Here is an 18,329-nt window from a genome sequence, read left to right as displayed (position 1 = left end):
CAGGGTCAAAAGTCGAGTTTGCGGTATACTTCGCAGACATGTATTGCGATATCTTTTAAACTTTTGACCTCTTCGATCATGGCAAATGTTCACAAGCTTTTCCGAAGCTATTGTAAATTTAGTTAGAAGCGCTTATGCATTATTTGCATATAAAGATACCAATCAAAATAACAATTTAAAAATAAAATTTATTGTCTGGCGGTAAGGCAAATAAAATTTGTAAAGGTATAAATTTAGCTTTGCAAAATATTGGGAGAATTATACATTCTGGTACGTTAAAGCAGCTCCAGTATTTACGCCGCAAAAGTAATAAAAAAATAGAAATAGTGATTATAATTTTTTCATGACTACTCTGTTATATCTTTTTATGTTATATTAGTATTGTGTAATGATTTTTTTACTTTTAACATTAACGAAATCATCATAAATTAAATCATTTTGTCAGTGTTCTAAGAAACGCAACGATGTATTACAATCTACGTAATTACTTTCTTCTCTCTGTTGGGAGTGTAAATTTAATGAAACATAAAAGGTTTAGTTTGTTTCGTGATACACGAGAAAAATAGTAAAGAATAAAGTATGTCAAAATACACGCTTTTATATATTCTTCGAACTTGATTGTTCTTCATGAGTGGCTATATTTCCCATCTTTTTTAATATATGACAAAAATGTAAAGGTTTTACAATTAAAAAAAAAAACAAATATTCCGTATTGGATTTTGAATAAATATCCTTTTGTATAATGGTTATTTTCTCTTTTACATTTTGCTTTGCAACAAATATTTCGTTTAAAAAATTTTTTATAGTAGTAGACAATTTATTACTTTAATATAATGTATTTATCTTAAACATAGTAATTAATAATAAACATAGTATTTAATAAATTAAGTGTTCGATAGACATACGTACTGGAGTTACCCCACATACAATTTTTTATAATTTTTTAATAGAATTTTAATAAATTCCTAATTAAGTATAATGGACATATTATTAAAAGACAAATTAAAAAGTTTAAATATAGCAGTAAAATATAATAAATATAATTTACTCACAATATAATTTAGTAAATATTATAATTCTGTATAATATTACAACAAGCACTTTTATATGATTGTTCCAAATAAAATATATAAAATAAAAGAAAGATATGCCTTTACACTCCAACCAATGTAAAGTTGTATTATTCTTATCTCTTTCTTTTATCATTTATCTACAGACATTTGTTTCAAAATAAAACAATTTTATTCTCTGAACGTTTCATAAATAATACAATGTTTTAAGTCCCACATATATACAAAGACTGGATTTATATTAATCGCAGGGAACAATTTTTATAATTGAATCCTATAATTTTTTTGATCCTGAGTGATTCTTTAAAATATCAATGAAAAGATCCTTAATCTTAAATTTTATTAAAAAGCACATTAAACCATTTGTACATCGAATTACCTTAGTAATGCACTTCATATTCATCACAATAAAAATTCGTTCGTCCGTATCATTTTAGCAGATTTATTAGGAAGTGCATATCGTATAATTTGGCTCTCAGACTCTTGTTCAGACTCTCGTTCAGATGTACTTCAAAAATAGCAGCCCCTACGACAGTGTCATCTCATCTGCTTAGATTGAGTTGAAATTTGTGTATGGCTACCCCCACGCTTGCGCGTAAGAAACTTCCTCGACGTATTCGAAATCGATACCGCGGAAGAAGGGAAGGTAACATCGAATTTCGCCCCGAGTTTGCCCTGCGATCGATCGCGACCAGAATTTCCATGGGCCATAGCGGTCGAACTTGAAGTCTTACCACGCATTGTAGCGTTCGGCAGCGTTACCAACGCGACGACTAGCCGACAACAATAATTCATTTCCGCCGAAAAGGGTGCTAATCATGGCCCGGGTGAGAGCGCGGGCTGGAAAACTGGCTAAATGTTCATTCGTGGAAACCACGAGAGTATCGATCGCAATGTGAAGCGAAACCGTCGAAGGCCGTCGTTCGATAGGAATGCTACGCTGCATTTCTCGCGAATGATCAGTGACCTGAACCGTTAAATGCATAAACCTCATACGTGATAAACATTACGTAAGGAAACTCTAGTAAATACGCTATCTAGCGTTTAGCCAATGATCTAATCAAACAGAAGAAGATATTGTTTATAAATCGTTAAACTCTCCAAAACTTATAAAAATAACATTAAACTACAAATTAAATTCTAATAAAAATATGATGAAAATATAATAAAGTTCAGAAATCTATTAAAATAAAAATTGAAAATTTCTATCATTTTTATTCGTGTATTCAAATTTTTCTAGAATACATATTTTCTATATACTCATATTGTAATAAATCAAAAATGAATTAAATACTTTTGTAATATTCTTAAAAAATTGGAATATTTTTAATGTAAAAAACTTAAGAATGTCAAAGTCTATGGATACAGAAATATGATTTAATTAGAAAATAATACAATTTAGACCAAGTACCAAGAAAAAGTACATAAATATTTAAAATAAATTTATGTGCGTTAATCAATTAAGAACTACAAATTAAAAATAAAATAAAAATAAAACAACAACTTAATAAGAAAATCTTTTAAAACAATCAATTTTACTTAACTAAGCAATTTTGCAAATTTATCGCTTGATTATATGCAGTTTTGCAATGTATTATGAACTGTCTGTTCACATGAAAAATATTACAGATAACGCTAAAATGAAAACAAACGAATCTTGTTTTGTTGAGAGAGTTTAGAAAATCTGCACTAACATTAATATTGTTGATCTCACTGACAAACATCGCCCAGAGGCCAAAACGACTATCCGATTCATTATGAATATCAATATGCCCGTGTCAAATCTTCCTTTTGAAACGGACTTAATTTTGCGCTTCTGATCAAACGTACGTAATAAATCATTTTGTTAATATTAAATCTGACCTATACCTTATAATTGATATAATGTACTGAAAATCAAGAAATTAAATAATACAGCTTAGTAGTGGGAAAAGTGAATATAATTTATGGTAGGTCGGAAGAGCTTGCCGGTTTTGATCAATTGCTATTCGCTTGATAGCAAATCTACCGGCAACTAAGAAATGAGTCGATAAAAGGGAATTTCAACTGTAAATCGCATATACTCATCAATAAAATCCACGTGCAAATACATTACCTCCGAGCATACGTAATGACGTTGTTTTTCAGGCTCGTACTGGCAAAACAATAACCATCGGTTTCGCAGGTGTAATTCGTTTCCGGGCATATATCGCAATAGCACTTTAGTAGTCCTGAAAGCAAAACAAAATCATTAAAATAAAATCATTTAAATTGTCAAAGAAATATATAGAAAAATTTAACTTTTCTGTTTCCTACATGAAAATTTAAAAGTGTATTCTTTTGTAAAATTTTGTTCAGACATCAAGTCTTTTTTACAATTTCGACATTTTTTTGTATTAAAATTTAGTAGACTAAATATTAGTCTACTATAGTATGCCAATATTGATAATAGATTTATCAGAATATGATGGATAATTATAAGTACTTTTTATTTCTTACTTTATAAAATTATAACTTTAAGTATAATTTAATTACTTCAAATTAGATATTGTCAAGCTATTGATTTATTTTGTACATATTTTTTTTATACATTATTATTATGACATAATTCCTTATATTGATATTTGATTTATAATAATACAACGAAATTATTAATATAATTATAAATGTAGATAGATTAATGTTTTACTATCTTTCTTATGTAGACTTTTGTGACTAAGTATATGAATTATTTGATGATATCGAATTCTAGAGGCAAAATAAATTTCGCAAAAGAGCGCTTGCATGGTGCGGTATGGAATGGAAGAAATATGGGAAGGAAGATATTATCGTGAAACGCTATACGGCACTTACCACAATTGAGGGGCAGTTTATTTTACGATAATATAACATCGCGTCGTGAGTTTCGCAAATATTGACACACAATTTTCAGGATACATTGAATACTATCAATTTCAATTACTGTTTGATAAATTTAGTTTTTACAAGCAACGATTATATTTTATGAAATTCAAGTCATCAAAAACACTTAAAAAATTAAAAATCCAAAAAGCTAAATATTGATATTATTAATCTTATTATTGTATATATTCAATTTGGAAATTTTGCTATGTTTAATTCTTTAAAAACATTTACGTATTAAAAATTTTAAATTTATTAATCTATCTACTCTTTATAACAAAAAGTTTCAAAAATCAAACGTTAAGAAAAAAACTGAAAAGTTTAAAGAAAAATATAAAATAAAGAAATTCGGTATAAGTTTGAGCAGCAAAACTACATTGATCGATAGGCTTGCTCGTCAATTCTTTATGTGCTTTCTGCTTGTCAAAATGACGAGAAAAAACAGCGTGTAAAAAAAATAGCAGGTTCAAGAAGACTTTGGAGCTTGAGTGATTACACTCAAGTATTGCTACTTTTATAAAAGTTAAAGCAGACCTGCGATGAGTGCATTAAAACTTTATTATTGTGTCTTGATATAAGTTCTATTCCTTTGTGAACAAGAAATTTTAAACCAAAATTGCTTTATTTGATGTCTGAATGCACCAAGAATCATCCTTTGTATAATAATTAAACAAAATAAATTTGTGTATAATATATTGATATTTATTCATGTATATTTCTATATATATTCTACATATATGTATAAGTAATATATGGATGTGTGTGTATATATATATATATATATAATAAGTTATAAATTTAAATAAAATTTATACGTATATGTAAAATGATAAAACATGTAATTAACTTTTATTTTGTAATATCCTGCATTATAAGCATTGTAATAAATTTATTGTAATATGCATTGTAATAAATTTATTATTTATTACATAGACTGTATATGTATAATAAATGCGACTAAAAATGTGTAACATTTTTTTATGATAAAATTGTTATTATCTTTTATTATAATTTTATTGTAATTATTGTAAAACATTCGGTAACTTTTTAATTATTGTTTTATATATGCAATTCTTTGAAAATTATTGAAAAAAATTACATTTGAAGCATTGTTTCAAATATCTGCGTTTTAAATTGCTTTTAAAATATCAAAATTTGGAAATTAGATAAAGTATATTAATATTTATGTAACAACAAAATAATAATTTAAATCCAAATTTAGTATTATACCAATCACTTTTTTAATTAATCTACTATTAATAAAAAATAATAACACAATATTTAATTATCATAAGAATACCAAAAATATTATTATATTAATACTAATAAAGACTATGTGTTCATTGTGTTCAGTGAAATTATGTGTTCATAATTATAGACATATAAATTGTGTATAAAAATCAATTTTTATACATAGGTAAAACTCGTATCCATAAACATACAATTATGTTATACATATTTCTAATCATTAATATATGAATCTTTATTATTAGTTAACATGAGTCTTATAATATGTATAAAACTACTCCATTTTTATCAATCGTTAATTAATTCATTATGATTATGCTGACATCGTATGATTCTTTTTTAAAACTACTTTACAATTCAAGACTTAATATAGAAAAAACATGGTTGTAATTTTAATTACGCATTCATAAGACGATCGCATGAGCAGCCAAAAATATGAAACAATGTTTTTATTTTAAGTTATCGTTGTATCCATAAAATTTTAAGTCTTACATTTGATATCAGTGGTATTAAAATTAATTGAATACCAATATTCATTAAAACTACAAAAATTTCATACTTGAATAAAATAATTAGGTTATAATAAAAGCTGATGCATGATATTTCTAATAAATATAAGTTGAAAATAAATCATAAACTCTTAAAACTAAATAACATTAAATAAAATATCTGACTGTTGACTTACCATTATGTTTATTTTATAAAGAGCAATAAAATCCTTATAATTTCAATATCAAACTATAAAATAATCAGATTTTGTAGAAATTAATTGTAGAAAAAGTATCAAAAATATCATAAATAATGTAATTAATATAATGTTGCAATTTGTTACAATAAATTATTTAATAAAATCGGATTTAAAATTTTCTTAAAATTGTCCACATTCTTCTAATTTTTAATATTTAATACAATACTAATTATATTAAATATTTATTAATTAGAAATACAACATTAAATCAGATTTAATTTATTTTAATATAATCCTTTCTCTGTGCTGAATATTTATGACAATTATGGATCTTGCGTGCGCGGAATAATCATCTGTGACGTACTTCAGTTTTTGGTTATTACTTTTGTTTACTCTTAAAAACGGACATGCTTATATGTCCATAGTACTGCAAAAATTGAGATCGTTTTAATTCCTCAAAATTTCTTTATTTCTTATTAAAAATAAAAAATAATAAAATTTTGAAGGAATAATCTCTAATTAGATGCGCTATTAAATTTTTATTGAAAAAAAAAACAATATATTTCAAATTTCTTAAAACATACTATAATTAAATAAAAAATAATATCTTTATGAAACGGTACATTGCTGACGGTTTCTTTCTTAACAAATTTAAAATCAAAATTTTGAGCATATTATTTACAAATATCCACAGAGGCGTAAATTATATTAAAAATAATTTGTTGCTGACAACTTTCTTAAAATGCGTAGTTTTATTATGATGTTTCATATTAAGAGAGATAGAGATAGATAGATATTTTTTTCGCTACCTGATATCGATCAAAATCGCGTCATTTAACCTCCCTCCATATAGTGGGAGAAAATGTTATGACTTCGACGTTTTATTGGAGAGTAAAATGATGTGCGTGTTAAATATTATCTACGTATTGCGCTCGATCGCAGATTACAACAGAAAACTTGAGACAGATATGACTGTTGAGAATATGGCGACGTTGTGCAACATAATGGTGTTTATCAGACGTTTTGCGTCGATATATCATATTTGATATGCTGCTATAAATAATCATTGCCCATGTCCTAAATCTTATGATAAAACCTATAAACACGCGTTACTATAAAATTTGTAAAGAAATGTATCACATTCACTCTCTATACATACACACATATATAAATAAATTTATTAAGTAAACATTTTATTTTTATATTATACTTCATTTTATCGTTAACAAATTCTTAGTCGTTACTTTAGATTTCTATTATCCTCATATCTATTCAATAGATGGCGTGATTGCAAATATTCTGATAGTGTTTTATATCTTGGGCTGTGTTCCGACAGCTGTCGGTATTAAATAATTTACATTACATGTAAATTAATATACATTTTTAACTAGTAGTAATTATTAAAATGCATTCTTAATAACAACGTAATTTTGAAAAAAATGACATTAATGTTTTAAAAAAGTTTAATCTAAAGTCTTATAAAATAATGTAATTTTTAAATCTGTTGACTTATTATAGTATTACAAGAAAATAATGAAAAAGTAAGAAACCGTTAGTTTTCAAGTAACAGTACCTTTTTTAAGGTCTAAATGATGGATCACAGTCGTCGATGTGCACGATTCAGTAATTCTATTGAATATAGCACTATCGAATCGCAAACGTATACGATTGTATAATACCACTAATTTATTTATATTTATTGTATAGATTCTGACAAAAAAAACTCTGTTATTTACTCTGCTGTTCAATAAAACTACTAAATTATGTACATCACACGCACAACAATTGTAACCCATTATTTACGAGATTGACAATGAGTCGCCCGTAGCTTTAACCCATTGCTTATTATGACGATTATCTGTGACTGACATCTAACTTCTTCATGTTGCTCTAATGATCACTCATAATCGACATTTTTTAAAAACTTGTAAAAAATAAATGCCATTTAATATAAAATTGTGTATACCAGAAACAGCTGGATAACGTAAAGCATAAAGCACGCAATTCAATACACCAGTCATGATAGTATACATTATTTAATCATATTAAAATCATCATGTGCTTATAAAAGTGAAAATTGTACTGTGACCTACACGAAAAGCAAAAAAACTTGCTGAGTAGACAAGTTAATACATTTAACTTCTAGCAATATATACGTTATTTATTCTAACTGTATTCAAATGGATAAAAATTTCAACGATTAAACGAGTAAATGAGTAAAAACAATTTATAAATATTATTTATGTGTGCCTCTTCTTTTTTACCAACACAAGATGTCTTTTCTCCGATAGGCATTAGTCAATATTTGCATTTAAATGAGCCTTGCGTTATGTCATGTGTATAGATACACATAAGTATGTATGAAATCTCGTTAACGTCGTTACAACGCGTCTTTTCCTTGGATCTTATGATCGTTTTATCAAACAACCTGCAAACTTTAATGGCCCATAAGAATCTGCAGAATAACAATGCATCAACGGCATGAAGAAATAGCCGTGCAAGGCGCTTAGACTATCGGTTGCAGGAACATCAGAGCGTGTACTGCTTTTTCAATGAGATTTCAAGAGCCCGATTTACATGCACGACAATTACCAAACATTGAATCCAACAGAGCGGAGTCGAACGTCGTAAAAGAAAGGATATAACAAAGATACTAGAGAATGAATAAAGTACGCGAGGGATGGTTCAGGAAGATAAAAAGTGTATGTGTCTGTGTGTATGTATGTATGTATGTGTGTGTGTGTGTGTGTGTGTGTGTGTGTGTGTGTATATTTGTGTGTGAGAGATAAAGAGACAAGCTCTTTCGTTATGCCACGATATCATTATTTCCAAATCGAGTATTTCCAAACGAGGTCTTTCATGCTACAGCAATATGCTATAGCAGAACAAATATCAAATGGCTTTTTATGCTGTTGACACAATTTGCTAATTATTTATATCAGTAGAATAATAAAGAAAAACAGGTCAATAAACGAGCAATTAAAACCCGTGGAAAGAATATATATTTAATTTCCTAAATAATGTTTAAACATAATATGGGCCGTTTCAACTTAAATTAGTCATCTTTATCATAATTACATTAATTAACATGCTGATAAACATAAATACAAATTGGAATTTGGAATGGGTGATGGTTCCTTGTGAGAGCGACGGATTCGTAAGGAACAGATTACAAGTTCGAATCCATGTATCCCATATATAGAGAAGAAAAAAGTAATACGGTACCCATTTTTATTTTATTGAATAACTTTGTTTATAATTAATATTTTCTATTGAAAATTGAACGATTACATTCATCAGAGTGTTGTTTGACAGAATCTGGACTCGAAGTAATGAAATATTTATTATTTAGGATTTATAAAAATAACGTGATTTATAAAAATTTAATGCACTGCATAATCGGTGGAAAAAAAAGTAATTGTAATATGGCTATCCATAAAAATAATTTAAAAAAATTAGTTTAGTTTGGTTTAAAAGAAACATCTTGTTACAAAATTATATATTTTTAATTTTTCATTGTTTAGAATTTTCCTACGTTCAGAATCTTTAGACATACCATTAGAAATTTCATTAAAAATATTTTATCCCTGTTTAACATTAAACAACAAACATAAAATGATGTCTTTAATGTTTCTAAACACCGCTCTTTAGAATGACAATCGATTTATCGAAGAAATATTTCGATATAAAAGTTTTGCTTAAAAAACCATATTAACAAAAATCCATGTTATTGTTTTAACTTTATATAACTCGAAATGTATACGGCCGAACAAAAAGTTAAATAACAAAAAACACTAGAGTGTATGTACCTTCGTGTGATAATACACTCAAGTTTAAGAATAATGAGGAAGTGTATGTAATTAAAGGTTAAAAGCGTCCCTTAAAAATGTTTAGAAGTGCTCAGAAGTAAAAATGCCTTGTAACAATTGTTAGTTATTATGTATTGACATATTAGCATCATTAAAAGACGGCGGACTACTGAACAAATAACTCCATAAGCAATTGTTAGAATACGTCACCTAATAACAGAAATAATAGGGGTAGCCATATTGTAGCCATAATACCCTCTTCTCCTCTACGAATATTATATTGACTTAATAAATTATTGTTCCTCCTTTCGCTCTGCATTTAGAAATGTTCTTGTAGTATTATGTATTTTAATTGATGTTACAATAACTGTTAATATAATAAGAGTTTTTCATTTAAGAGGTTATGCTTATCTATGAAATTGGAAAAAACGTATATTTTAATAAAATTTTAATAATATGAATATAGTTCTTGCAAATTACTAACAACTTAAAAAATTAATTTTTGCAAAAATAATAAAGTTTTGAAAACTTGAATTTTTTCTCTCTTTTTTGACTTTTTTTACCGAAGAAATTAAAATTTTTATTTGATTGCAGTTTGGACGCGAGAGGACGATGTTACGAATATCTCATAAAAATTTGGAATTAATCGAATTAAATCTAAATAGTAGTAGCAACACTTTTGCAAAAATGTTACAAAAAAACGCATTTTAAATTTTGCAAACAGTTTATGCAATAATAAAACTTCACAAATCTCTTATCTTTAATTTGCTTTATCTTTTAAAGTTCAAACTATTAACAAATCTCTAAAAAATATGTGAAAAATAATAATTGATTTGTTGAATTTTGACAACAAAAATACTTTACAGTAAATTAATTACTTTTTTTTTTAAATAAACATATAAAACACATTTAAAATAATTTTTCACAGTAGTTAAATGTTAAATGTTAATAGTTAAACTTATTAGCATTTAACGATATAATGACTAACAATTTGTTTTACGATTATTCAATAATTGTTGACTCAATGATCGTTTACTCTATTATTTGAATAACACAGTTTCTCATGTGTCAAACAAACAATAACCTATAAGTACTTATGTCTACTAATACTGCATGAGTTAGGTAACGAATACAAATCAAAATTGAATAATGTTTTCCCGCAAATATACATCTCAACAGAACTCAACAGCAATGAGAAAAGGTAAGGCGTGCAAATCATGGAATGTATCTTAACTAAATATGGATATGAGATAAGAATGCAGATGGTAGCGATATAATCATGTGATGTAAACAAGTTCATGTAATCGCTAAGTTACCGTCTCAAATATATTGCTTGTTGAAAAATTATTCTCATTTGCAACATATATTTATTTATTTAAAATATTTCATATTTGTTGTAAATAATTAAACCTTAAAATAATTATACATTAACCTTTCCTTGTACTTGTCATAAGCTGAAACATATTGCGGTTAAATACCTTGATGTTAAAAACACATGACAAAGAGTTACGATCTATTAAATTATAAATATATGTTGCTACTTTATTTTATATATTTTTTCAGACATTACAATACTTTACAAAAAAATTATCATAAATCTTAGAATTTCTAAATATTAACCTTTCCTTGAACTCTGTCATAAACTTAAGTAATATCTTGATGATAAGAGCACACGGCATTGGCAAAACTTCGATATCGAGTTAAAAATACGTTATTACTTCGTATTTTATGTACTTTTTGGATATTTAAAAAAAATTGTGATACTTTAAAAACAAATTATCGTGTCTAAAATTATTTATTTTGCGATAATTTTGAAAGAAGAGAAATAATATAACATGTAAACTCTCACTAACATCATATCTTAATTATTTTATCTGTATAATAATGTATTAAAAATATGTTTTGACTTTAATTAATGTACATGAATATGTTATTACTTTATTTTAAGTACTTTTGGCAATTGCAATAATACAAAATAGAAATTATCAGAAGTAAAATTTATTTAAAGGTATTTTTTAAATAAAAATAATATAAGTATACGAAAATATCTTTAAGACTACCTTAATTACTTTATTTTTTTATAATAATTTATTGTAAAAATACGTACGTTGCTATTTTATTTTATGTATTTTTGCAATCGGTATACTTAAAAAAAATATAAAATGTACAGAGATATTAAAAGTATAATAATATAAGTATACCATGAACGTAGAATCTCTGTAACTATATCTTAGTCATTTTGTTTCAATGATTTCATATTTATTATTTAATTATACTAAATATGTAAAATAATCACAAATAATTATCAAATGTATAAAATAATTACAAAGTAGAGGTATTAATTTTTTTATATTAAAAACACAACTTTAGTTCATTGAAACTATTTTAGTCTTGAAAGAGAGATACTAGTTTATAAGTGTATTATCAGAAGGTTTATGAACTCGCAGTGCTAAAAATTCAGTGATCTAAAAATCTCAAAGTTATAACAAAGCTCACAACGAAGAGTAAGAGTTATCTGGACAATAAATAACAGATCCGACTGCTTACATGTTTAATATCTCGTGTCGGAGTGAAACATGAGGCCGTTTAATGAAGTAAATAAGGATGAACGAATGTAGCGACACGAGGATAATCTTCATACTATATATTTATATTATATATATAGAGAGAAAAAGAGATTCTGAATTGCATAATTAGATTACAAAGTTCCTAAGAAAATAAGATACCTAAAAGATGCAAAATTTTATTCCAATTATATCATATGGCATTGATTAGTCCGTAAAGAAAATTTAAATTCTGTATATAAAAGATAATATTTCAAAAAATATATGTTTCTCACTAAAATAATCAATTCTATTTTTCCTTGATTTTTTTATAATCCGTTCTACTATCTATTACTAATACTAATACTGATTTTTAATTTTGTTAATTAAAAACTAAGTAATAAAGCGGTAATTTTAGTCTTTGGTTTTACAATTAAAGTTAAAAATGCATATAACATCATAATAATAAGTAAATAAATTTTGTGCAAAGAAACATTACACAATTAAAATTTAATGCATTAAAAAAGAAGATATTTGAAAATTTATTTGTAAGATATTTATTTTATTAAAGAAAATCTCTTTTTAAATACGGCGTTATAAAATTTTATTCCTAGCAAATAAAGCAATTAATAAAAAAATGAGATATTTCACAGAAGATGTGCATTTCATCATTACAATTAAATCTTTTTATACCTAATAAATATCAAAAATATCACAAGCAACATTTACTTACTAATACATTGACTTTTTTTTCAGTGTGTAATAATGAAGTGGAACAAAACATACAAAAGCAATATCACAAAACAATCGTCTTTATAATGATAAAATAAATTACTTAATAGCTCTTTCTTTTTTTTTGTAAATTTGTATTCACCTACTATAGAACAAAGTACAGTTTTTGATAAATTATCCAATCATCTTAAGATCTGCTTTTTAAGTTCTTGTTTTAGTCACAACAAAATAATATTTTTCTACTCTCAAAATTCCTTGTATTATACACGGAATGACAGGACCAGGAATCAAAGCCGGATCTTTCGCTTGATACGTGACTGCTCTATCATTAAGCTATCCAACGCCCCCAGTATACTAGACTAAAAGGGTAAATTGCGCTCCGATGCGGAGCGGCTCTTGAAAACGGAGTCGCGGAGTGCGTAAGAACCGAATGCACCGGTTCACCCTTCCGCATGCTTTTCGGACCTCGTGCAGCAACGAGATTAAACGGCCCTTCTGAACACCACAACGCGCGGCACGTTACTTACGCAACATTATGTGCGCACCGTTGAAGGGAAGAAGGAGCGAGAGCGGACGGAATGGAGAAGCGAAACGGAGACTGGAGCGGAGGGACAGAGGAAGAGACACACACAGAGACACGCGAGGTACACAGAGAAACGATAAAACGAGCGTAACAGAAGGCTGGATGAAAATATAGAATAGAAAGAGAAAGGAAGAGGCTTTGCGCGCACATACACACGCATGAGGAACGCACACCGTAGCACAAGGATCGTCTACGAAGCACACCGCGTGGGACAAACTGAAGTGCGTTCAACAAAGAGGCTCGCCGAAATCATTGTGTCTTTTCTTCTAACATTACGTCATTTTTTTGCACCTATCTTCCATAACTGACTTTTAAACGCAACTTTGTACGCAAGTGTATAGTTGCTCGATAAAGTCAAATTGTTCAAATATATACATATCCAATTCTCTCTTTTTTGCGAAGACGATGGTCGACGGTTGCATATTAAAGAAACACGAATTATTTTTATTCTAGAATAAACATAATTTATCGTTTCTTATCAGATATCACTCCCCAATTTCAGGGATTCATTAAATCTCCAACTTAAACAATTAAATAAATGACCAACAAAATGAGCAAATATCAGATGTCAATGTAATATAATTATAAGCAGCTTTAATCAAAAATATTAAGCACTTTATATTTTTTTAATATTTAAAGAAAAATTTTAACAGAAATTTAAATATGAATTATATATGCTATATGTCAAGAATATGTGCATAATATCAGTATCAATATGAAATAATACAGACAAAAGATTGCAGATAAACAAAATAATATACGTGCATAATATTTTTGGCCAAGGCTGTATTTAATACGCTATAAAAATTACAGTTACATTTTGTAGTATTTTTATAATATACTAAACATTCATGGCAAAAAATATCTTGTCTCAAGTACATACATATTCTAGAATTATAATTTATTAATTCGAAAATATAATTAAGTGTATAATTTTTTTGTTCCAGTGAATTATTAGCTTGCTCAAGAAAAAAATTATTGTAACAAGTAATTATTTCTTTGAGTTAAAAAATTATAATTTAGAAAAATATATTTACTTGAGACAAGAAACTTTTGTCGTGTATAATTTTTATCGTATATAATTTTATTAATTTGACATCTATTGGCTCGTTTCACTAATCTTTTATTTATTTATTTGTTAATTTTTTAATGACTGACTTTTTTTTTTCATTTTAATTTTAATAATAGTTGCTTGAACGAACTTTTATAAAACCGGTCAAATCTGTATGCATATGTGAGTATATATGAATTACAAAAGATAGAAAAAAAAAGCATTCTTTACCATTAAAATTGAAAAAGAAACGGCTATTCGGGCGAAAGCAGATTTTAATCTCTAATAATAATTTTATACGTAAATTTATGTACATTTACAAATTCCCTCGAACTGCATGCCATATGTTAAACAAATTATATTTAATTGAAATAATGAATACGACAATACCGGTCGAAAACAGTTTTTAATGCTCACTAATTTTTTCCAAAATGAATTTATAAACATTTATAAGATTCCCTCAAACTGGCCACAGCAATTTTGCCGGTCTTAAAACATAGCTTTTAAGAAGAACCTCAAATGTAATATCATCAAATTAAATTGCTAATCAATTTAATTACTTTTTTATGCTTGCACGTAGCTCTATTATCCTCCCTAAACCAGAAAAACTCTAAAGAAATTATTGCGAAAAATATTACTTCAGCCAGGATATTTTAAATTTAAATTATATTTATTTAAATTAAAATAAATATTATTTTTTAATTTCAATTAAAGTTTAATTAGTTTATAATTGACGTATAATAAAACTAACGTATGTATAATATGTATAATTAAAAGAAGCGATATGTGTATTTTAAACCAGATCAAGTCTTATCCAAGCTTTATCAACATAATTTTACTAACAAATTCTAATTTTACGCAAAAGATCTCATATTTAATAAACATGTTTTCTAATTGACGTGAACTCTCATATTATCACACTATTTTCACATTTTTAACATACATTACCACGTTCATTAAAACTTTGTGTTACATTGCGTTTGAATGTCTGTAAAATTTAAACATAATTCTTATTGATTTAAAAGTTATTTTTTGTTTCTTATTTGTTCTTGATTCTTATATAAAATTGCGTTTTATAGTACTTATTTAAAATTTGATGGAAATAGCATTACGACTTAAATCAAATTTTTATGTGTATTAATGAAATAATAAATCTAATTAATATTCGTCCAAAAGTTTCTTTTAATGCATTTACTCTTACTTTAAAAAAGTTGTATCTAAAACTACAAAAAATAAGGTAATTTTTGTTATATAAATAAATTTTTTTGTTGTTTTCTTCTTTGTAATTGATTTCAAGGGCAAAATTTGAGCATTCGCGATTAAAATTTTTTATCGTTTAGAAAAAAAAAAGAATAAACCCAAGAAACCTTCAGTATTTAAGGATGTATCATTCGTACAGTCTCTGCCAAAAGTGATTAGAAACGTATTTATTCTTTTCATATAAAAATAGATGTTTATATACTATTAAAACTATTCAATAATGTCAATATTTATATTTAACAATACAATTTTATAGTTTATTTTATAGTTTATTTCCTTTATATATCATTTTTTTTTTTTTATAATACTTCCAATGGAAAATTTTTGATGTAAATATGTTCTAAATCTAACTTGAAGAAAATATAACGTGAGTGCAAAACAGATCATTTTTTAAAATAATTGAATCAAAGATAATAAATAAAGCATTAATATATACTAAATATTTAAAAATGTAAATACATAGTAAAATATGATTTCAAATTTCAGTGAACTTAATTTATTTACAGAACAATTAAACAGCATTGTAATGAAACTTGGCATGAATCATCTTGAGGACTTAAAAAACTTAAAACGTACAAATTTTCTCATCGTGTTTTGAATACTTTTCTCTTTGTCATATATTGCAACGTCATACATTCCTAGACAATATGGTCCAAAATTGGAATACAAGACGTATTTTGCAAAAATATCTGTAACATGTATTTTAAACATCTTTATGAAGTCTAACATCCCGATTTTGAACTTTATATTATTTTTCCACAAAGTTGAGTAAATTAATACTTTTGTTTAGTTAAATTAAGTTAAATTAAAAATTAATTTTAAAAAACATTGTTTATATTAAATTAGAAATTCGTAAGATTTAATATTACATTAATCAAAACAATTATTGTCTGGATCATCAAACTATACTTTATGTATACATTAAATTTATGTAAAGTAATAAGGAAATATTATATTTTAGATGGAAATATGTTTTTTAATTATTTTCTAAATAGCTTTAATTATTTAACTTTAAGTAATGTTTTTCACTTTCAAATGCAATGTAAAACAATCTGTAATTGTTTCATTATCAAAACTTTTGTACCAAACACCCTTAATATTTCCGCGTTGAAAATGCCCCGTTGCGAAACCTTATTAACGTGACACGGCAAGGTATTATCGCTATGAGATAAGGGAATTCCAGACAGCGGTATACCGTACCGTTCACAGGGCATGAGGCGTGGAGCAAGCAGAGGAGCGCCAAGGCGAGGAGGCTCGCCATGCCGCCGTCGCGGATGCCTCTCATCTTTCCTGAGCTTCCGCTGGAGCAACAGCCGGTGGTGGTGGTTCGCCGTGGTGGTCGCGCAGTCCGCTGTCGCGGATCCGCGACGAATCGTCCGTCGTGGAGGAAGGCGGCCGGCCTTGGCCGCCGCGGATCAACGCCGGTCGCGGCAGGATCGCGCGCGAGACTCGCGGGCGGCGACGACCGCTGCCGCCGGTCGCGACGGTATCATCCTCCGGCGACCGCGGCGGGGCGGATGAGGCGAGCGGGTGCCGCCTCGCCGACGGAGACACTTGTCACCGCGGTTGCTGCCGCTGTCCGTGCCGCTGCCGACGATGCCGCTGATTCGCGGCGCTCACTACTCGCATAAGAGCGCTCGCGCGAGAGCACTCGCCGCTTCCGAGAACGAGTGCGCGACCCGCAACTCGCGTATCACTGCACGCACGCACGCACGCACTGCCGTGCGTCCGCGTTTGCCACTGACCGCTGTCGTTCGTGCGCCGTGTATCCCGCACGCCGCCGTTCTCACAACATTGTCCGGAGCAAACGTCGCTCCGGCCACGCCGAGTGCCGCGATTACTCTCTTTCTCTTTCTCTGTCTCTCTCTCTCTCTCTCTCTCTCTCTTTCTCTCCACTGATCGAACGCAGTAGCCGCACAGCGATCGTTTCGCCCGAGACGAGGAGAGGCGGGTGGTGGCGGTTTTCCAAAGAAGCAGCACGATTATTTCACGCGTGCAGCAATTTCTCAGATACACCTCACCGTGCGACGTCGCCGCCACGGAAGGCGCGCCGCCATTTTCCTACCGACAGGCCCGGCCTATTGCGAATTCTCTCTGACGAGCACGCCGAGGAACACGCTCACGTACCCGAAAGATTTCACCAGTGGCCTATACGAAAATATCACTGACAACCGCACGTCGACGGACTCGAAACTTGCGAGGGCGACGCTTCGCCGCGCATCATCGTCATCGTCGTCGTCGTCGTCGTCGGCACTCTGCGACTTCGGCGCAATCTCAACACGACTGTCACGCGGATCGCTCGCTAGAGCTTTTCGCGCTGATCGTAGGACAGCGACTCGTGTCGCTGCTACTACCGCCGCTACTGCCGCTGCTCCTAAAACGTTTCGTGAAACACACGTCACTGTCTTCCGCAGATTCGTACATAGCTGAGTTTATATGCCGCTCCATTTTCGCAATTTCGTTTT

General features: G+C 28.9%; 1 protein-coding gene across 6 annotated transcripts in view; it reads right to left on the bottom strand.

The window, feature by feature from the left end:
• Positions 1-18,227, bottom strand: part of LOC105193383 (TGF-beta receptor type-1) — a 44,590-nt gene extending 26,363 nt beyond the window's left edge. For 3 of the 6 annotated variants that reach the window (XM_039450534.1, XM_026134933.2, XM_026134932.2), the window contains exons 1-2: positions 17,065-18,224; positions 3,166-3,280 (exon numbers count right to left, since the gene is read on the bottom strand). In XM_039450534.1, coding sequence (XP_039306468.1) covers positions 3,166-3,280; positions 17,065-17,149 — 200 coding nt within the window. In that variant the 5' untranslated portion in view covers positions 17,150-18,224. Of the gene's footprint in view, positions 1-3,165; positions 3,281-17,064 lie in introns of all 6 variants that reach the window. The other 3 variants (XM_039450538.1, XM_026134931.2, XM_026134930.2) reach the window with 3 other exon arrangements.
• Positions 18,228-18,329: the final 102 nt, after the last annotated feature.

The sequence above is a fragment of the Solenopsis invicta genome, chromosome 1 (assembly GCF_016802725.1).
Source record: "Solenopsis invicta isolate M01_SB chromosome 1, UNIL_Sinv_3.0, whole genome shotgun sequence".
Classification (NCBI taxonomy): domain Eukaryota; kingdom Metazoa; phylum Arthropoda; class Insecta; order Hymenoptera; family Formicidae; genus Solenopsis; species Solenopsis invicta.
Note: the sequence above shows the minus strand (reverse complement) of the source record. Positions and strands in the feature narration are given on the sequence as shown.